Here is a 21820-nt window from a genome sequence, read left to right on the forward strand (position 1 = left end):
AATATCTTTCTATAATTTCTTTCTGCATATTTTAAGTAAAACAAAGAGCATAAATGTTGACACCCAGCCTACAGATGTTTATTGATTCAGCTTTTATGACTTGGACATTTCATAGGGTTGGCCATGGTAAAAAAGACAAACTTTTCAAGTAGATACAAAATAGCTGCTTACTAAAATAAAAAATATATTTTCTCATAATCTTAGTCTTCTGTACATGTAAAAAACAAACATATTTACAAGAACACCAGACGAAGGACAGTACAAAGGCTCTAATGCTACTCGTAGTTCCCAGCCAGACCTCTGGGTCTGCGTCTTTTGCTGTTAATGAGGTTGTAGGTGATGAGTTGTTGGGTTCGCCAACAGTCCAAGGATAGTGGAGAGACAGTGAAGCTTCTCCTTGACGTGATCTGGCAACTTCTCGTTCTCCTTATACCTGTGACATAGGTAGGAATGAGAGCGGCTGGAGCAGAGATGACGTGAAATATATTTGACAGTGTGGTTCATTTCAGATGAAAGCCCCACTTCTGCAAAAGATATTCACAGCTGCTTTCATCTATTAAATAAGAAACCACATAGACACAATGTGAGCCATAACATGAGGTGTTTCATACCTGGTGATTTTCCCCTCTGGAGATGTGTATGTGATACAGGAAACTCCAGCCTGAACCACCAGCTGAGACCCGTCATTGAACTGCACCCAAACTTCTCCACTCGTCAGCTACACACAAAAGCAGAGGTTCAAACCTTCAAATGACAAATGACAGTTTCTTTGCATGGCTGCAGAAGCTTGGGTTGTTTTTAATCCTGTACCTGGGACGCCCATCCAACATTTGGCACAAATATTGATTTGACCACTTTTCCTGTGCTTTGTGCCAAGTCCTGTCGCACTGGGGAGCTTTTCTTACTCAGGCTGGCTGTGGTGAAATCAGACCCATCGTAGGAAATCATCTAGAAGTAAAATTAAACAATGAACAATAGCCGAGGCATTAAAGCCTCAGAACATAAAGCCTGCAGGCGTGAGACACCCACCGAAGGAGCGATCTGTGGAGGGTGTGGAGGCGAAGCTGCATCAGGAGGCACCGGGTGGGAGGGCAAGGCTGACGGACACGGCGAGTCTGGGTTGGCAGGTCTCCTAGCAACAATAAAAAAACAGACATTAGCCACAGAAAGTATGGAAAACAAAAAAAGGCATTCAATTAAGAGAATGCTCCTCTCACCTGCCAATAGTGATGGGAAAGAACGGAACGCTCTTGGTGCTGCGCTGCTCCTCTGAGGTGATGGCAGCCTCTAACGCCAGACACATGCTGTGGCCCTCGTCAGACAGCTCCACATAGAGCCGGCTCTCTGGGCTCAGGCCGCTAAGTCCCACCTCACCCTTCACTGTGTAGGACTTTCCACTCTTTTCCACCACCCGTACCAGTTCTGACGTTTTGTGCGTCTTTGCTCCTACAGGAAGCAAATCCTCGTTAAGGATTTCTCAACTTAGCTTAGTCAGAGAAGGAGCACTTCAGCTTTTGACATAAAAATGACTTATGACTCACCGTCATAAAAGCAAACCTCCAGGTCTGCGTGGGGAGAGTTTTCCATCAGCATGACCTTTGCATGCTTGGTGTAAAGTGTCACTTTAGGAGTCTTGGATTTCACAAGCTGCACAAACTTGGAGGCATACTGGTATTTCTTCCAGTATTTTTCTATGACAAAACACTGTTGTTAACCAACCGTATGTCTTTTATTTTAGATTATGTTACTAGATTTGATTAATCTTTCAAAGTACCTGGAAGGTCGTCATAGCTACAAATTAGAATATCTTCAGGAGGAGCAGGAGGACAGTCCAATACAGGAAAGCCCTTACCACCGTTAGGTTGGTATATTGTCACCTACCATGAAAACAAAAGAAGCTACAATTAGTATTTATGATGATGATTATTAGAAGTTATAATCAAGTTTAATATAATTCATTTACCATCGATCCATCACAGGAAATCCGAAGCACTTCTTTGACCCTCTCTTGACCACCCTGGCATTTTAACAACTCCATACACACATCACCTGTGTCCAGAATGCTCACCTGCAGGAAATATAGAAAATATATCTGACATGAAAATATGAATCAAGATTAATAAATAATCTAAAAGGTGAGTGACTTCTTACGACAGCGTTTTTGGTCTTCTGTCTAATAGGCTTCAGTCTCAAAGCGCACAGAGGAGGGACTATGTCTCTCAGCGTTTTCTTCTCTTTCTCCCCACCAGGCTTGGCTGACTGGAGCTTTGACTCCCTGCTTTGGGGCGGCTGGAACTCTGCTCCTGGTATGTTCTCCCTGTACGGGTCAGAGTCGGAGGACAGCTGCTGGTGCAGGTGGTGCTGGTTGCGTTGAGGGTTCCCACCTCGGCCCATGGGCTTGTCACTCCAAGAGTTGTGAACACTTAAAGGTCCCCTGCTGCTGTGGAAACTACTGCTGTTGCTGTGTGAGCTGTTGTCTGTGGGCTTCTGCCCAGAACCTGATACAGAAAAGAATATTTTTAAAAAGCTAAATACCAGCAAAGCTGGAACAAATAATCAGATAGGACAACATTTTCAAATTTACCCTCATTATTGAGCCAGTTGGTGACTCCCTCTAGGTCCTGAAATTTTGGAGGATGCACTGTCTGTGCAGGTAATGAATATCCAGAACTAAAACAAAAACAGTAGCAGGACAGATGTAGATGTGTTGCTGTCACATTGAATTAGTTAATTAAAAGAGAGACTGCTTACTTTGCTGACTGTTTAACAGGAGGAGATGGGAGCCTTCCATGCTCCGGAAGTGGGTGTTGGGTGGAAGACATGGGGAAGACAGCAGTCAAGGTCTCCTCAGAGTGGCACCTTCCGAGCTCACCACGAAGTAACCTCTGACCCGACGCTGAAGAGCCAGACCGATCTGAAGAGTGAGCCCTCCGCAGATAGCGAGAATGAGGCTGTACACTCTCTCCAACATGGACTATCCTGCCCCGGCCCTCTCGGTGAAATCCGTCCGGCTGCTGTTGCCGCCACTGGTCTTGCTCTTCAAAACAAGCACTGCTGGCTTGACGAGACAGACTCGGAATAGGGGCCATGCGGTTCGGCAGGGTGGAGCCAATCATATGCCTGGCTTTCCTTTGGAGGCGGTTGCTGCTGCCTGACATGGAAGTGGTGCATGCTGTGGAAATGGTAGCGATGCCGCTGTCCATAGAGCCTTCCTCTCCAAGCCCCAGGTCTTTAGTCCTGACCAGCAGGCTCCGCGTCATGAACGGATGATCCAGCACAGCAGAGAGGCTGGGACGCTGGGCAGGATCCTTCTGCAGCAGGTGATGGATCAGGTCCTGAGCCTCTAAAGAAATGTGAGTAGGCATCTCATATTCACCCAGGACCACTTTGGACAATGTGTGCTTGACTGTATCTGTGTCAAATGGAGGTCGGCCCATTAGGAAGGCGTAGAACATGCAACCCAGCGACCAAACATCTGATTCCAGGCCGTGAGCACTGCGTGTGGCCACCTCTGGGGAGATGTAGTTAGGAGTCCCACACATTGTGAAGTGCTTTTCATTCGGGAGTTTGAGCTGAGTGGCCAGGCCAAAGTCTCCTATTTTAATGTTCATGTTGCTTGTCAACAAAAGGTTCGACAAGGTCAGATCTCGGTGTAAGATGCCGTGAGTATGTAAATATAACATTCCCTTTACGATTTGATGCATGAAATGTCTCGCTGTAAAACAAAAAGCATCAAGAAATGTAAGAAACAAGCAGCTTGACAAGTGACACACTGTAACAATGTTATACTGAAAACTCCAAGTGAAGTTTTTCTGTCTAACCTTCATCTTCACCAAAGGGCATCTTCCTCTCTTTAAGGTATCGACTCATCTCTCCATTGTGGCACATTTCCAACACCAAGTACACATAGTTGCTGTCCTCAAAGTAGTTGTAAAGCTAGGAAAGTAAACATTTATTCATTCATTCATTCATTCTTTCAAAGTAAAACAAAAGCACATTGCATTGAAATAAACTACAATTACTGTGTAGTCCGGTGAACAGCTGTTCATCTTTAGCTTCAAACTAGATATATCAAGTGAGGTCCACTAAAACTTAATTTATCACACAGCCATTTGTGTTTATATGCATTCAGCATAAATACTCAAAGCATTAAGATCAGTGTGACCAGCCAATGTTACCTCAAGTATTGACGGATGCTTCAATCTGCAATGAATCTCCACCTCGTTTGTCACACGCTGGACCATCCCAGCTTTGTGCATTGCTTTTTTGTCAATCTGCAGAAGGGAATACAAAGGTAATTATGGAGGTAATTATACACCTGCTATTTGTACTGTATGAACAGCATGCAAGCTGGTCTTGGTCTGGTGGTTAATAGTCAATCTGTCACCCACAAAGGCAGCGAACTGTTCAGACCTCATTTGTGGGTAGATTAGAGAACACAGGACGCACATGGGGGACAATTAGAGTTTAATAACCTGGACGTTCAAGTTCACACTCCAACTGTCAATTGATGGTAACAGCAGATGGTTAAACGTCTACATTCAGGTGAGGTGTTCTATAACCACCTCTCATCAGTGTAGGGGGGTGGTTCTTACCGTTTTGATGGCAACTTCCAGGCCAGTTTTCACTGATTTTGCCCGGTAAACACATGCAAAGGATCCTTTGCCAAGGAGGGTGAGAACCTTGAAATCCTACACAAAAAGGAAACAAACACGTTACAAACAATAAAGCCTATAAGGAGAACTGTAACCTGGCAATATAGAAACACTTTAAACACCAAGTCATACTGTATTATATAAAACAGGATACCTCGATGCTAAGTTCCTGCGCAAAAGAGAAACCTTTCTCCTCATCTCTGCTGCCTTGGATGTGAGAAGAAAAGGTTTGGAAGAAATACTGCATAACCTGATCAAACATCGTCCCTCTAGTGTGCGACATAATGGATGTGCAGCAAAGTGACAATCAGGTCCCGACACGACCAATCCCCCACAACAAACGTTAACTGTCCACCAAGCCACCAGCCCCTGACGCTGCCCTATGTCCAACCAAAGCCTCTAATTATCCCGGCTCTGCTCCCGCTGCCACCGTCACTAGCTGCCGTTTCTAAGCAGCATAATGCACTGGGCAGAAACAACAGGGTTTGTCCCACGAGAGTCATACTAAGGTTACGCCGGGTTAACAGTAGGTGTCACCGAGGCTGCAGAATAACGACATTATTACTATTACTGCATGTTTATCCATTTAAGGGAGGCTTAATAGTTTAATAGTCAAATATAAAACATGGGATGTTTGCTAACGCGCTGTGAAGCTAACATCACGCCATGTAATATACACAGCTGAGATGCTATTTAACAGAACTTTATATAGCAACAGTTTCACTAATGTTTAACCTGCTGCTTCAAGCTGACGTTAATCGAGCCTACGTTGGCGTTACCTCCAGGTTAAGCATCACTAAGGCTGCGCTTCTAACTAGCCCAGGATAACGTTAACTAGCATGTGGGCGTTAGTACAACAAAAACACTCACCTCGATTTTATCACCGATCGAAACACTCATCGTGCCCGGTTTTCCACTTGCGCATTTATGCAGGTCTGCAAAACTAGTCCTTGATCGATTAAGTGCATCGATAAATCAGCCCGTGTGTTGTTAGAACGCGAATAAATGTTGTTCTTGAGTTCCCCTCCAAAACTTTGTCATTTCTGCCATTTTGAAAATATGCGCCCGTTAGTCTCGTGGTTACGTCACATGCTACGTCACACGACAACAGTCCGTGTTGGCCACGCCCCCATTCAGCGCTCTTTCCCACAGCAACGTGACTGATATGTAACTAAAACACAGCGATAAACGTTCGATACAAACTATTGTAAATCTCTATATATAAAGAATAATCACAAAAAAGAATATTCACATTTATTGCTGGTAACATTTGCTTTACCTGCCAAATTTAAGTCCAGTAAAGTGCAACACACAGTTTGAATCATTTTGCAGCTGGGAGGACTTCATGCATTTATTCATCATTATATACTTTGCACTTGCAGAATGTATTCTGAACCCTATAACCTGTTAATGTGATAATTATCTTTATTAAAATGTCACTCGCCCATGTTAACATTAGCTATAAAGAGAACGGTGTTAGGGTCTTTGTCATGGTTTTGCATAATAATCAAATGTCAGTAGATGTCCTGACCTCATCCCTCATCTAAACCTAACTCAGACACAAGTATATTATTCTTTAAAGTTAAGCTACTAAAAGAACTGAGACTTTGGGAAATTTGTCTTACAGACAACTGTATTTATTTTTGCCATCTTTTAATTTCATGACTAAAATATGGAAAAATGAAACAAAAGAAAATAGGCAACAAATTACTTACTAAAGAAATTTAGTGTATCAAGCATTGCCAATGCAACACTAGCAACATGTTTTTTATGTACATATATATGTTCTGTCGGGATTTGTTTACTAAAATAGTATTTACAGTTTCTAGGCATTGACATTATTTCAAACTTATTAAATACAAATATATATATAGGTTGTATTACCGCGTACAATCTAAGGGTTTTGCAGCAGTCTGTCTCTATAGCACTTCCTGTCTGCGAATGTTTGAATTTCACTAGAACCACATGGATGGCAAACACAAAGCGCTTTGCTGTATGGTAGTAAGGAAACTGTTTCTGTCAGATCAGAGTTTAATCTATTGCACCATTCTTTAATTCATTGGGTACGTCAATCCTTTGAGAGAGTAAAGCACAACGTTATCACACATAAAGATGGAAGGATGGAAACAAAAACCCTCAAAAGGTAAAGTTCAACGGGACCAAGGGTGGCGGCGGCTGAGACTTGACTTTCCTACTGTCTAAGTGGTCAGGGGTCATAGACGCAGCGATGGCTGCACAGTCCCAGTCTCAGTCCACCTCCATCTCCTTCGTGCCAGGTTTCGACTGCTGGCTTCCTTTCGCGTCTCCCTTCACTTCCGCTCCTGGATTGGCTGTCGGGCCATTGTGAGCGCCAGTGTTTTGGTCACTGGTGTCCGGAGCCTCGTCTACTGTGGGCATGGGCCTGGTCATCACCGGGTGACATACGTTCTCCACCTCCTGGAGGGCGATAACGCGTCTTTGTAAAAGGATCTCAGTATTTCACATGGCTGCTAATGGGTGGAGATTTGCCTCAGCAGTAATTTACACACCTGTATTTTGGCAATAATTTCTTCTACTTTAACAGCGGGGTCTTGAGTAACAGACAGTTTGCTCTGCGCATTCATCTTGCTGTTCATCCAAGCCATGCATTCACTCACACACTTCTCCACGGTGCCCATTTCCTCTGCAGTCAAATGCAGGTACCGCTCATCCTGGTACAGAGTTGGTCACAATGAGACATTTTAATGCGTCACAAATTCTATACAGTAAGATGCTAAGACAACATATAGAAATGGTTTACCTTCTGTTTATAGCAATCTGCAAACTTCATGTAAAGTTGCACTTTTTTCCCCAACTCTTCAAAAGCCCTCGGTCTGTCCTCATGTTGTCTGTGTCGGTCCTGAATGGGTTGACCCAACCTCTATATACGGCATCAATACGCTTGTTTAGGTACAAAGGTGGTAGTGATATAGTAATAGAAACAGTAGTAACACTACACTCCAGACTTCCCTGGAGTATGTGAATCAAAACAAACCTTTAATGCATCTAACTTCTCCTCATAGACCTGTTTGGGTTGATCCTCTCCATCCTCATAGAGCCAGTTCTCCGTGTCCTCCAGCATCAGCGTCAGTCGATTGCTGTCCTGTTATTATTATTAATATTATTAGTAGTCAGGTAACTATAGCAACACACAACTATTGCATAGGTTTCACAACGTCATGTGAATGTAATCAGCCATATTACATTATGTATGTAATTGTATGACATCATATGTGCAGAACTCACCTCCTCAGTGATAAACTTCTCATAGATCCCACAAAGTTTGTCACGTAGATCATACACATACTCCTCAACAGCATTCTTAGCATCATTCAGCTCCTTCACCTGTTTATCCTGGATAATCATCTGACGCTTTAGGGACAAGACAAAGAAAGGCAAAACTGCCCCGTAAGGATCAACATGCCAATTGAATCACGTGTTTTAATATTACGTAGCTGTTTGAGTTCAAAGCAGCCTAGACAGTGATGAGCTCAGCTTTGATGACGTTTAGCCGCAGCTCTCACCTCATACTCCACAAAGTTGTTCAGGACATCACTGTCGAGCTGTCGTATGCTGTTTGCTGCAATGGGCAGATCGATACTCTTCACCTTGACTTTGGGCTTGCTGCCTCCTGCTGCTGAGTCCTGCTTCTCACCACCCTCCTGGGTTTAGACAGCACAAACCCAACCAGTGGGGTTTTTAATGTATTTTTCATTTTTACTTTTCACTATTCACTATTTCACTATTCTATGTGATGCCAAGAGATAATGATTCATCATTTAAAAACACATATTCCTATATAGGCTGACCTTACTGCTGGAACTGTTGTCCTCACTCTGCTGCTCACCCTGACTTTGACCTTCCTGGTCCACCTGCATTTTGGCCTAAAACAAGACACATTCGGCTAAATTTCTAAGCAACGTTGCAAATAAATAAATATCAGGTGCATGTGAAAGGACAAAGAAGCAGAACACTAACAACAACTCACTTTTTTATTGCACCAAATCTAATCTCCATCCAACTCTTTGATACTTAGGTGACCTGGCTGACTCATCTCACCTGGTCCTCTGCTCTGCTGTCATTCTGCACCACCGGCTCTGGCTCGATCTGCATATCCTCGCCCTCCCCCTTCTGCTTCTCAATCAGAGAGGCGCTGGACACGCTGAAGATGCCGTGGACGTTGACGCGAACTTTGACCTTGACTTTGGAGCTGTCCCCGTCCGGCTGCGGAACCACATTCTGCACTGAAAAGAATCCTGGTGACAGATGGAGAGAAAATTGGTGGTTTTGATTACAGGACGCTAACGTCACAGCTGGCGGTTACAAACTGACCCCACCTGAGACTCCATAAGCACACAGACAGTGACACACGCTCATTATGAGCTACAGTATCTGTGGGGGATAATTACAGATCAAGTGGGATCATCAATTGCTTCCTTTCTGTAAACTTATAAACAGTAAAAAAATCATTTACAGTGTGTTATTTTAAATGTGTGGCCACGCCTGGATTTCAGAGAGCGGAGGGGGAACACGCACCTATCCTTTGGTCTGGGTACGGGAGGTCCTGGGGGCTGCTGTAGAAGGCTTCGAGGTTGAAGGGTTCCTTTTTGTGGAAGGTGATTACTTTGGAAAAGGGAGACGCGTGATTCTTCCCGAACACCTCACACTCCCTGTGACACAAAAAAGCAGCGTCAGGTTGTGGAGAGTCAACGCAGTCAGCACGTACTGCACCGCGGAGCCGGCTGAGCTCTGTGATTCCCTGCGATGGCTAATTGGGCCGTCCTTACCCCAGCCCATCGTCTGTCGGCGACTTCCAGCGAAGGGTGATGGGAAAGGGAACCACGTCGGTGATGGAGAACTCGCGCACCTTAAATGCTGGGGATAAAATCGCACACTGCACAACAACAAATGCAAATTTACAGAAACCATAAGTGCTAATTTGACAGTTGTGCGACGCTTTAAACAGCGTTGGCGGTTGGTGTCAGAGGGGGGTCCAACCTGAAGGGCGCAGCCTCTTGCTACAGCTTCATCCGCATTCAGCGTGGTGCTGACATCTTTGCAGAAAACCTTGGTGATCCTCTCCTTGACGGCCGGGATTCTCGTGGCTCCTCCCACGATCTCCACTGCATAGATGTCGTCCCGGCTCAGCTCTGTCGCAAAAACCACAAGACTGAGACGGACTCCTCCCGCGTGCGCCACACAAACAGTTACACTCACTCAGATCTGAGAGACCTACTTGATTGTTCCAGGACCGCTTTCAGTGGCACCTCCACTCTCATCAGATATTGAGCACACATATCCTCAAACTGGCCCCTGCACATTACACAGGCACAAAGAGGATTTAATACATTTGCACGGTGGAGACGCCCGAACGCAAAGAAAAGACATTTGCACCTGTTCATCCTGCTGGAAACGTCGATGTCGTTCATGAAGCACTCGATGTTGAGAGGCAGGTCGGAGGAGTTGGCGCTCATGAGCTTCTTGAGTTTCTCACACTCCTGGTACAAGCGCAGCAGCGCCCGCGGGTTGTCCCTCACGTTCAGCTTGTACTTGCCCTTGAACTCCTTGCAGAAGAAATCCACCACGGCCTCGTCAAAGTTCCGCCCGCCGAGGTGTGGGTCGAACGCGGTGGCGAGGACCTGCCGGGTCGGAGCCACACTCCGTTAGGTCGGAAGGAGCGGCTAAAGGTGTGGACGACTGCAGAACCGTGAAAGGGAGGCTGACCTTGAGCTTTCCTTTGTGGAAGGCTGTGATGGAGACCTGGAACGAGGAATGGCCCATGTCCACAAACACCACGTTTCGAGGCCTCTCCTCAGGAGTAGGAAGGTCTTGTTTGTAGATCCCATAAGCCAAAGCCACTGCTCATAAAGAAACAACCTTTACTGTTATAGTATACTGTTATATGTGTAATACTGTGAACTATTTCTGTTTCTTGTTTACCTACCCAGGTTTCCAGGACCACTGACCTGCAGTTGTGTCATTAATCAGCCGTAAACAGTTCAGCCCCGCGATCTGACTCGCGTCGAGCACCGAGCGTCTCTCAGCGTCGGTGAAAAAACTGGGGACCTGCGAAGGCGGCACACGAGACCCGGCTTTTCAGCGGCCCGCTCCGTGAGCGGCGCCGCGGCCGGCGTCGCTACTCACCGAGATGACGCAGTCGACCACGGGCTTCTTCAGCGCGCTCTCCGACGTCTCCTTCAGCTTGGTGAGCAGCATCCCTGCGATCTGCTCCACCGTGAACACCTTGTCCTCGTCCAAGTAACGCACCTGAAGTTGAGAGGAGGGAATTCACATTAATTCAACCTAATTATGAGTGTGGAACATGGTGCGTGGAGCCTGAAGAGAGTTTTGCCTTAATTCCGGTGTTTCCATTGTTTAGTTTATGCAGGCTGTAAGGCAGCTTGGTCTTTTCCGCTTGGACAAATGGGTCATCGAACGCTCTGCCGTGGAACTTTTTGAAACCATGAACTGTATTTTTGAAGTTTGTTATAATCTGCAATAAGGACAAAATTCATTTAAACAAACAAACACCAAAAAAAGATCTACATCAACAGGAATTTGGTGAATTTGAATTATTAATGATTTATTACAGATTCAAGACAAACTGTTGATTTTTAACAAACAGATGCTCTTACTTGACTCTTAGCCGCATTCCCAATCATGCGGTTTTTGGACGCCAAAGAAACACAGGCCCTTAATGGAGGACAGAGAGGGGAATTAGCAAAACGACCCCAAAAAAACTGAGGAGGAGGATGAATTCTAGTCACAGGTTTCACAGATTCATTTCACACTGGCTGCAATGACGAGTCACTCCCTAGTTTCACCTTGCCATAAAAATATCCTCATCCACCCCTTTGCAAATGCACATCTCTGTTTGCAGGACGCTGCAGCAAAAGCATCCCATGCCCTTCAAATACAGGCCCACGCGATGCCCTGTTATTATTATAATAGTGTCTATTATACTTTAATCACATTAAACCATTTGTAGAATGGTTCCAGTGGATCGGAGGTCCTGTCATCGCTGTTCTACTTGTGGAAGGCAGCAGGGATGCAGCGTTGTGACAGGCCGGAACAGACGCACTACCGCTGCCTTATATTTATTTATTTCCCTCCGCAGCTCACTTTATTCTCACGTGTCACACCCTTTATAGCTCGCGCATCGCCTGCTTCGAGTCGCGCAAGTTTGGCCGTCGCCGCGGCTGTGTCCGGTGGACACGACAGCGGAGTTTAAGAGCACGGGGTCATTCCGCAAAGCTCCCTGCGTTAATCTGCTGCGATGGCGAATGAACCAGTTGTTACGCGTCAGCCCTGTTGTACATATTCTACGACCTTATGGAATATTCTCCAAAGCACAAAGCGGGGCATCCACGAGCGGAGCGGAGGCAGGAGCCCCCGCGAGGGCGCCGACCCCCGGCGGCGGCGGCGGCGGCCCGCTCCCTCCGCACCCCGCAGCCTCCGCTCGCACACGTTGCGTAACGAAACTCGCGGCCACGGATCGGAACGCGGAGACGTCGTCCGTCAGTGGTTATACTTACGGCGTGCATCTGTCACTGTATTCATTGGCAACGGTTTCGATGCCGCCGCTCCGGGCCACGGCGATGTAACAGTTTTGGAAACCCACGTCAATGCCGACCACTGACATGCTGAGCTACTGATCGACCGGTCTCCTCTGCTAAGTTTCCTTCCGCGACGACCGCACTTCACACCTCTGACACTAAGTATATGGAATGGCCGTCTATTCCACAATGAGATACGCGGGAGCGTGTCCTCGCTGGGGAGCAGACACCAGACAGCAAGCTGAGAGTGCGGCAGCCCAACTGAATTACACGCTGTTATGTAAGTCGAGCTGTTTATAGCGAAACTCATTCAGAGTAATCCCAGGGAGCGATGATGTCCACGCACAGCGGGTTCTCCCACTTCACGGTAGCCCTAGCATCACCAGGCGGCTCTCGCGGACGCGTTGATGCTCCCAAGGCCCGCCCACAGCCGCCTGTCATTGGTTGCGTCACACCGAGGGTCCTGACGTGATTGGTGCGACAGCGAATCGATAAGAGAAAAATCTAGAACGCCGGGGAAAGGAGACAGTGGAGTACGTCACGCCAGGAGCGGGCCCGAACTAGTGTTTGTGTTTGCTCCACATTTAAAGTGTCAGTGAAAGTACAAGTTAAGACATATAATATACACAGTGATGCTAACGCCACAGCTGGGCAAATAAAGTCCCAAACGACTGTCACACAGGTGTGTTTTATGTAATGAAGTGTGTACCCATAGATTATATCATGATACTATTTATACTTATATATTAAACCATGGATAATAAATATGTACATTTCTAGACGTTTTTCCCGCTACGCGTTCAGCATTCGGCGCCTCTCTTCAGTCCGTTAGGTGGCGGTAATGCAGGACGAGGTTGCTATCAGCTGCTAATATTGTGGCGAAGAAGAAGAATAGGCCCGAGCCGAAGTCGGAAGTGCTAGTTGTTCAAGCGGAGTTAGCCAGCTAGTTTTAGTCGGGTAGGTTAACTTGGTATTCACCTGTAAAATCACCATGGGTCTGTTTGGCCGAACACCGGAGAAACCACCAAAGGATCTGGTGAGTAGTGAGAGCTGAAAAGTACGACTGTCTTTGTGTGGTTTGCTCGTAGTAAAAAAAAAACAAGACCCTTAGCTAACCTCGCTAACGTGAGCCAGCTGCCAGTTTACTCCGCTTCGCCCTGTTGCTGGTTGTTATAAACTAATTGAATAACGTTAGTAGTAACCCCATCCCCATATTGTTATGCTGAAAAATTCCGCTCTTATGTGACGGTATGTCAATGTTTTCTTTTTGACTTCTGTATTGAAGGGCTAGCGTAAAAGCTAGCAAGTTGTTTCAGTGTAAACACACCCTGGATTTGTTTGTTGCAGGTACATGACGTCTTTGTTTTACTTTAAAGTGCATCATGCTATTATTACATTTCAGATTAATGAGTGGTCTCAGAAAATCAGGAAGGAAATGAGGGTGATTGACAGACAAATTCGAGGTAAGATCCAATTACAATATAAAACATTACAACAACTGTATCATGGTTAGTCAGAAATCTGCCAACATTTTATTTTTAAATATTACGTAATGGTAAAGAGATAACATAAGTTATGAATACTTATTGATACTGAGAGGCATATGATGCCATTTGCTTTTTTAAGTTTATAACTTTAATATAGAAATACAGCAAGCCTAAGATGAATGATCTTATTATATAGGGTATATTCATTTTCAATTGAATGTAATGGTGTGTCATATTATTTCAGATATTCAGAGGGAAGAAGACAAAGTTAAAAGGTCTATCAAAGATGCTGCCAAAAAGGGCCAGAAGGATGTGTGTGTGGTTCTCGCAAAAGAGATGATTCAGTCAAAACGAGCAGTTGCAAAACTTTATGCTTCCAAAGCCCAAATGAACTCTGTACTACTCAGCATGAAGAATCAACTTGGTGAGTTCTTTAAAACAGTATTATTATCCTAGGGGAATGTTTGATTTTCTATAATAAATAGAACTTGTGGTTTTGCACAGTTCTGTTTCTGAAGGAAATGTGTTTGTGTTTTTAAGCTGTATTGCGCGTAGCTGGGGCCCTGCAGAAGAGCACAGAGGTCATGAAAGCCATGCAGAACCTAGTAAAAGTCCCAGAGATCCAGGCCACCATGAGAGAGCTATCGAAGGAGATGATGAAGGTCAGTAAGATTGTCAGAAGATCAGATATAAACATGCATAAAATACTCGGTCTGCTGGCCATCTTGATTATAATTTCAAATAAAATCAAAGTTGCTGGCACGGAGAATGGCGGCATTTTGAAAATATAATCATTTTCATTTTTCAAGGCTGGCATTATTGAGGAAATGCTTGAAGATACGTTTGAAAGCATGGAAGATGGAGAGGAGATGGAGGAAGCAGCAGAGGAGGAAGTTGATAAGATCCTCTTTGACATCACAGCAGGTGAAAAGATTTGTTAAATGCAATCGTTTTTTTCCCCTCGAGTTTAAAATCAGATCTGCTTATTGAAGATTATGTTAAAATATTAATTGTCTCATTTGCCCTCTTAGGTGCTCTTGGCAAAGCACCAAGCAAAGTCACAGATGCCCTGCCTGAAATGGAGCCTGCAGGAGCCGCTGCAGCTTCAGAAGATGAGTCAGAGGAAGACATTGAAGCAATGCAATCGAGATTGGCAGCTCTGAGGAGCTAAGGGGAACTGTCACTGTCCTGCCAAAGTCAGTTCGCTCTTTTGCGAAGGACAGTCAATTTTGGTGCACGGTTTGAAGTGCTGAGCATCTTCTCTGCTTTATATCATTATTATTTCACCTAATCATTTTGGGTTAACTGTTGCTATGACAGTCAATGTCTTTAAAACTGTTTTTTATAGAAAATGTGTTGTACTCAGTGTGAGGAAAAGGGTCTTTTTTGTTTTATGTCTACTATTTTCAAGGTTAGTCCTTTTATAAGTCTTTGTTGTCCAAAGTCAAAGAGAAGGTTTAAGAAAGTGTATATAATGTAAGTATGAAAAGCCTGCTGTGCCTACAGTGCTTCTGTCCAATATGTGGACTGGTAGTGGAGGTACTTGGACATATATGATCCAAATGACTATTAACTATTGATGGAAATCACCCTTGCACAAAAATCACATTCTTTATTCATCATTCAGCAGTAGCTCGTCTCTGTTAGAATATCCTTCGTAAGCAACCACCTGTTTACCAGTTATTTGTCTACATTTACTGAAACACTAGACAATGGGTGTGATCTCTTTGGATAGTTAATTTTCTGTACAGTCAAAATATCTATACTAAATGTGGTTATACATGTGAAGTATACCTATAGGAGAAATGCACGCATACTACCCTAATTCTTAGCTTGCATTAATCTTCCGCTTCTACAGTGATAAGAAGCAAGAAGATGCAGCTGACATAAAGAGGCTGGTTAGTGCAGAACCTCTGTGTTGTGGAAGTTTTGTGTGTAACGTTTTCTATGTGAATGGGGAAAAAAAAATAAAAACTCTATGAACGAAAGTTAATATAAGCGAAGTACCAGCAGGCTTCGTTATTCAAACTCGTGGTTTTGGGACCACTTTGTTTTGCTTCGCATGGACCAGAGGATTAGATTTCTAGCAGAAAGCCGTCAGCTTTGTTGTACTGTAACAGAACTCTGCCAGTTTTCATGCTCCATTGTGTCGGCCGGAGACGGGACAAAGAGCGGCGCTTATGTCTTCTGGTGTCCAGAAAACGAGACTTTCGAAAACCTCTTTCTTGAGCCTATTTAGATTTTCATGGGTGTGCTCTGGTTGCCTTCGTTTGTGCTCATACATTATTAGTTGCTGTATAGAGTTCAGGTACTTTGACCCTAGTTTATACTGTATCCAGTTTCTATTTGAGCACTGTAGTTTATGCATGTGGACCTGAAACCGTTAATAGATAAACTATATTAACACATTAGTGAGTTTAGCTGTTTTACAATATCGTAACAAACCATTATTTTGAGCACTTCCCCTGTTCTTTTTTGTGCCTCATTTAAAGAACAATATTAATCTAAAAATCACCCCCCTGACTTTGATGGAGCAGGAGGTGGTTGTGCCAGGTTAGCGGGACCTCAGGACGCTCCACATACCTCAGACACTCTTCGGGAGGAGAGGATGGTGCCAATGGCCCAAAACGCCCAGTTTACCTGGGTTTCCAGTAATTTGTCACTTCTGAGCGCACTGGCAGCCACGGAGCCCGACGTGCTGGGTATTTATGTTGTCCGTGCTATGCAACACTGCCATCTATGGATAACAGTCGCAGTCCGCTCACTGTTTATCCCGCATCACGTTGCTGCCTGTGTGCGTCCTGACGCCGCCGCCTGGAAGCGCCTGTCATCTGGAGGAAACTCCTCCCCGCAGACAGCGCGTCCTGTCGCCTCTGCAGCGCAATGGTCTCCTGGATCATCTCTAGACTCGTGGTGTAAGTGATTTTTTTTTTTGAGAATAAATAATTTCATTGCATTTGCTCCCGAGCAAATGTGGGTGTTTGTGCCGCTCCTTGGCTGCGTGAACGGCGCTCTCTACAGGACGCGCAATGTCCATATTGAAGGGAAACAGACGTGCGGGTCTATGGAGAGCACATGTCGGTCAATTTATCTATGACTGAAACGAAAGGAAGTGTACAGGCCCGTACTTTGCCTCGCATTTCGCCATTTCAGCTGCAGCCGAGCCGGGCCTGTGCTGCGCGCGCCCACTGCATGTGAGCCGCCTGCACTCTTTGTGCTTATCAAGTGGCTTCTTTAATTACGGACAAAGAAGTGACGTGATTGCCCGAATAATCTCCCGTCGCGTATGAGATGATGACGGCGTGAGTCAGATCAGGGGATCAGAAGCGTCTTTCAGCCGCAGGAGCCTAAATGTCAGAGCCGAGGTGACCGAACAACAGGAGCGGTGTGAGAGAGAGGAACAGCGTTCTGTGTTGATGGTCCCGTGTTGGGGAAAACAAAAGGGATGGGTCAGGCCTCTCGGCTTACAATGCAAAAGTTATTCATGTGGGAACTGTACTAACATTTGGCGTTTTACCTTATTTATGGAGATTTATGTAAGAATAACGCATTTGTTGCGGTGCGTCTGCACAAACGATGAATCAGCGCCATTACGGAGTGTGTGAATTACAGCAGCAGGCTGAAAATAGTCAGCAATTTAATTTAGATTTCAAGCTCTTGTTGCATAGGTCTGACACTCAGCTGGGGCTCTGTTGAATATTATTTGTGTTATGTGGGTCATTTAAGGAGAAAGGCTCAGTTGCGTGGCTGCTCTATTTTCCCGGTGTCCTTGTATTTCCAAACTCCGCTGGAGCTCGGTCAGACCGGACCGGGGCGGTGCAACATGATGTGGCTCCGAAACCTGATCCCAGCTCTCTCAGCTGTTGCTTTGCTGTAGCATTTCAACAGGGTGCTGTCTCCCTGGAGCACAGGTGTCCACACACAAATAGAAACGTATACAAGGGACGTGGACCAAGTGTCAAGTCACCTGAGCAGCAGGTGCAGCCGCATTAAAGATCGGACTGAATTTAATAATAAGAGAGGTTAATATGGTGTTTCATCTGCATCAGGTGCTCATCTGCCACCTCTCCATCAGTGTGAATGAATAACGTATCTGTCTTATCTTAAATGACTCTAATCTTGTTAAAGCTTCACATTTTTGTTCATGTATATTTTGAATGTGGACTGACTGAATGTTGAATGACTCGGACGTTGTCTGTCTCCCAGACTCGTGTTTGGCACCTTATATCCCGCGTACTCATCGTATAAAGCCGTGAAGTCGAAAGATGTAAAAGAATATGTGAGTATAAGACTAATATTTGTAGTAATTAAGTGATGGTGGTATGAGTGGCTCCATTAACCTTTTTACTGTTTTTAGGTAAAATGGATGATGTACTGGATAATATTTGCTCTGTTTACTACTGTGGAGGTTTTTACAGACATGTTTCTTTGTTGGTGAGTGCCCTCAGCTGTTTCTGGGCTTTTTTTATGTCCAACTTGTCTAAGCTGCTTTGTCACAGCCTCGTGTTTCTCCGTCGCAGGCTTCCTTTCTACTATGAACTGAAGATAGCGTTCGTGGTGTGGCTGCTGTCCCCGTACACCAAGGGCTCCAGTGTGCTGTACAGGAAGTTCGTCCATCCCACGCTTTCCTCAAAAGAAAAGGTGAAACCCCTGCTTTTGTTGTCGCTTTCATCTCCCCCCCGAGGCAAAGTTCAAGGAAAAGCTCAAAATATTCATGTGGGCTTTAAGTTAGTCCGTGTGGTTTGGCAACTAATTCAATTTGAGATTATCCAGAGAACAGAAGTGTCATTGTGTGGATTCATTTTTCCAGCGTGGCTGTTGGAGATGTGTTTACTGGACACAGGGAGAGGAAGCTGCAGAGTTCATCCCTTTCTCTCTTCCTTTTTCCTCTCTGTGCGAGTCAGGAAACAGATACTGTACAGACGGTTTAAGTGAAGATCAGAAAGTCAGAGAAAACCGTATGTGACAAACGAAATAACAACAACTCTAATTTCTGCGCTGTTTCAGGACATTGACGAGTATCTCTGCCAAGCCAAGGACAAAAGCTACGACACGCTGGTCCATTTTGGAAGAAAGGGGCTGAATGTTGCAGCCACGGCTGCAGTCATGGCTGCAACAAAGGTAATGCCGACTCTGGACTTTTATTTGAAACCGAGCATTTGGTTCAGGGTCACTGGACACAACCCAGTTGTTTTGATCAACGCACGGTGAAGTCTACTTCTCCTGGTTCCATTCACCTGCTTCATAACGTGTTCTCCCGCCCTCCAGGGCCAAGGAGTCCTGTCGGACAGACTGCGGAGCTTCAGTATGCAGGATCTGTCTTCCTGCCAGTCCGACACAGACACCGGGCCCGGCGGCGCCGCCCAGCCCGCAGCAGCGAGGCACCAGAGCAGAACTATGATGCGCAGCAAGTCAGACAGCTACAACAAGGGTGAGGCGACATCGCTGCTGCACCGCCTCCATCGCAGCCACATCCAGCTCCTTTAAACCCGCAGGTGTTCAGAACCTCGGACGTCCCGAGTCACGCCCAGCCTCGCTCCTGGCGTCCCGGGCGGAGCGGATCAGGTCCAGCAGGGCCCCTCGGCCAACCGTCCTGTGATAAAACACACACGCGGCCCCGGGTGAATTTGTTCCTAGTTTGGCATCTTGCACAAACAGCTGTTGTTTGTATATTTACAGCCAGAGGATGTTTAGGGGTTAAACGAGTTTTCGGTGGCTATATTAGAATGAATGACTGAAAACAACACTATTTGAACATATCTGCTGCAAATGTTATTAATCGAAGCACGGTTTTGATTAAAACAGCCTTGATGTTTTCTGCTTCTCACAATGATACAGCGTAAAATATGTGATGTGACCAGTCATTATCCCTCCTGATTGTCAGTTGATGCTCTACAGCACTTAGACAACCAGCTTTTTTTATGAGTCAGTAAAGCAGAGACAGGCTTCACGTGTTCTTCCTGCCTCCCACCACCCTTTCTCACGGCACAGGGCAGGATTTTGACATGACTGAGTATGAGGTGCTGGGTTTGAGCGAATGGGACTCCAAAGAGTCGCCGTCACCGCCCGCCGCGTCGCCCCCCGAGCCCGAGTCCGCACCCGTCACACCCTCTCTGACTCCCCCGCCCTCTCCGACCTGCACCCCCGCTCCGCCTCCCGCCCCTCCAGCTCCGGAGCATCCCGAGGAGGTGGGCAAAGGGGCGCAGACGGTGTCGAGCTCTCCACAGCTCAGGCTGATTAAGAGGAAGGCTCCAGAGGTACCTGCCTCATCAGCAGCGCCGCTCAGCTGCCGCCTGATTCTAACTGCCCCTTGAGAGTGGCCATTTACTCACTGATTCACTAATTTCTGCTGCCGTGTAGCTAAGTAAATCATCATGGTTCAGTACGTCTGCAAATGTGGAGAGTTAATAGGATTTCTACACTGATGACACTGAATCAGACAGGAATAATTGTTTAGTGCAGTTGAATGTGTGATTTTGATTTGATGGAAATGTGGCATGAAAACATCCAGATATGGTCAACACACTCACATGGGCATTGTGTCATTGGAACTTTTTAACATTGCTTTGTTTGGCATGATGGTGATGATGCCCAATTACTGTACTCTACCCTAATGTTTTTCCTGTGGGCCAATAAGTCCCATGAATAGATCAAAAGCAACAGTGAATGCAACTGGGTGACAAATTCCTTCATTACGATGAACATCAGATGCTCAAACGTGAGTCAGTGCCAGATGTCCTGCTGCTATAAATACTTACAAGAGCATCAAGTCTTTTAGGACTCAAAGTATTTAAAGGAGAAGTAACCGGTTTTGGGTTTTTGGTCTTTCCATGGGATTTATTTTATAAAGTCATTTCAGCTGTTACTTGACCAAACTGCATCTCCCTCTCTGCTCTTCCTTCAGCCTCCACATAGAGTCTTGAGGCCTCTCACAAGATCCAGGAGTGCTCTTTCTTCAAACAATGAAGCCATGTGAACTGTCCTCAAATCTCCTCCAGCTGCCTTTGCTGCAAGAAGTAAAAATACTGAATGGCCAAAAGCTACATGACTGAAGCAGCCCTGCTTTGGAATAAGGTATTACCAAAGTGACCTACAACGACCCCTCTACATATAAGATAAATCTCATGGCTCATGATTTAAAAAAGTGAGGTTTAGAAAAGTGAGTGAATGGGTTCCATACTGAGAGACACTTATTGAATATGTATTTATGTACAGTTCGTGTGTGCTGATTGTTTTCTATACCGGGTTCGGGCAGGCGATTGCATGTGTGTCTTCCCACTTGTTAGTTTGCTGGTTCTTGAACAGAATGTACTGTCACTGGATCCCACAGCTGGCGCTGCGAGTGACACAGTCGCTGTTAGAGAATGTGTCGCAAGCCAAGGATACAAAACCAGGCTGTTTTACCTTTAACCTGTCTGTCGTAATGAAACACCTGGAAGCAGCTGAAGTCCATCCATCCATCCATTTTCTGAACCGCTTACTCCCTACAGCTGAAGTCTACATTGATAATTACACAAGCATTAAAATCAGTGAGTTATCCAAAAACTACATAACTATACCTCGTAGTAATAAAGTCAGTGGCAGAAAATATTCTTTTATTTACCTCTTTATAAAGCCTTAAAGGAAAATATAACAGTCAGAAATAAAGTCTCTACATATGTTTAATTATGTTGTCATTAAACAACCTTTTGCACTATGTTAGGAATAAATAGGAAGAAATTACACGCTTTAGTATTCTTCAAAGCAGGAATAGAACAAAGCCTGTAATCATGAATATTATCAAAAGCAAAAGGACTGTTCAGTTTTAAAGCATGTTTTGTCATTAATTTTACCATTTAGGGCCAATTAGCAGCACATCCCTTCAGGCTGTAGCAGATCTAGGATGCGACATGGATAAATATTTATTGTATGTAAACATGGCCCCTTGTCCATGTTTAAAATCACTGTGTAATGTTTTGCTGTTGACTGAGCAACAGTAAACCCAACATTCTGACTATCTGCTCTTTGACCGGTTTGCGGGTTAACAGGCTTACATTTAAATATTAGGTGGCGACTCATTGTTTTCATCCTGTACTTTATTCACTGAGCCTGAACTTTGGCAACA

At 45.2% G+C, this 21820-nt stretch overlaps 4 protein-coding genes across 7 annotated transcripts; 2 read left to right on the forward strand and 2 right to left on the reverse strand.

Moving 5' to 3' along the window:
- Positions 1-56: 56 nt before the first annotated feature.
- plk4 (polo-like kinase 4 (Drosophila)) lies at positions 57-5750 on the reverse strand. Its single transcript, XM_029138745.3, has 15 exons — positions 5526-5750; positions 4596-4691; positions 4179-4274; positions 3822-3936; positions 2752-3715; positions 2585-2670; positions 2152-2498; positions 1964-2068; positions 1775-1877; positions 1542-1691; positions 1218-1446; positions 1030-1132; positions 811-948; positions 612-718; positions 57-433 (listed from the first exon to the last, which is right to left on the reverse strand). Exons 1-15 carry the CDS (start codon positions 5553-5555, stop codon positions 322-324), a joined length of 2781 nt encoding a protein of 926 aa, XP_028994578.1. The 5' UTR covers positions 5556-5750; the 3' UTR covers positions 57-321.
- Positions 5751-5894: 144 nt separating this feature from the next.
- Positions 5895-12645, reverse strand: hspa4l (heat shock protein 4 like). The gene is made up of 19 exons (XM_029138746.2): positions 12209-12645; positions 11309-11366; positions 11026-11166; positions 10818-10940; positions 10640-10739; positions 10398-10531; positions 10068-10312; positions 9910-9986; positions 9672-9823; positions 9461-9567; positions 9210-9343; positions 8733-8929; positions 8483-8557; positions 8198-8335; positions 7920-8045; positions 7669-7776; positions 7435-7554; positions 7184-7345; positions 5895-7091 (listed from the first exon to the last, which is right to left on the reverse strand). Exons 1-19 carry the CDS (start codon positions 12313-12315, stop codon positions 6903-6905), a joined length of 2493 nt encoding a protein of 830 aa, XP_028994579.1. The 5' UTR covers positions 12316-12645; the 3' UTR covers positions 5895-6902.
- Positions 12646-13104: 459 nt separating this feature from the next.
- On the forward strand, positions 13105-15714 carry chmp3 (charged multivesicular body protein 3). The gene is made up of 6 exons (XM_029138750.3): positions 13105-13265; positions 13632-13692; positions 13961-14140; positions 14257-14378; positions 14526-14640; positions 14748-15714. The coding sequence occupies exons 1-6, from the start codon at positions 13221-13223 to the stop codon at positions 14885-14887; spliced, it is 663 nt and encodes a 220-aa protein (XP_028994583.1). The 5' UTR covers positions 13105-13220; the 3' UTR covers positions 14888-15714.
- A 766-nt stretch (positions 15715-16480) lies between these two features.
- On the forward strand, positions 16481-21161 carry reep1 (receptor accessory protein 1). Of its 4 annotated transcripts, none has more exons than XM_029138960.3 (8): positions 16481-16631; positions 17923-17995; positions 18074-18150; positions 18237-18357; positions 18724-18837; positions 18985-19147; positions 19708-19973; positions 20621-21161. In XM_029138960.3, exons 1-8 carry the CDS (start codon positions 16600-16602, stop codon positions 20690-20692), a joined length of 918 nt encoding a protein of 305 aa, XP_028994793.1. In that variant the 5' UTR covers positions 16481-16599; the 3' UTR covers positions 20693-21161. The 4 variants fall into 4 exon arrangements, with proteins under 4 accessions (XP_028994793.1, XP_040925163.1, XP_055361867.1 ...); XM_055505891.1 differs by lacking the exon at positions 16481-16631 and adding an exon at positions 16660-17081; XM_041069229.2 differs by lacking the exon at positions 19708-19973 and having other exon boundaries at positions 16483-16631.
- Positions 21162-21820: the final 659 nt, after the last annotated feature.

Source organism: Betta splendens, chromosome 22, assembly GCF_900634795.4.
Source record: "Betta splendens chromosome 22, fBetSpl5.4, whole genome shotgun sequence".
In the NCBI taxonomy this organism is placed as follows: Eukaryota; Metazoa; Chordata; class Actinopteri; order Anabantiformes; family Osphronemidae; genus Betta; species Betta splendens.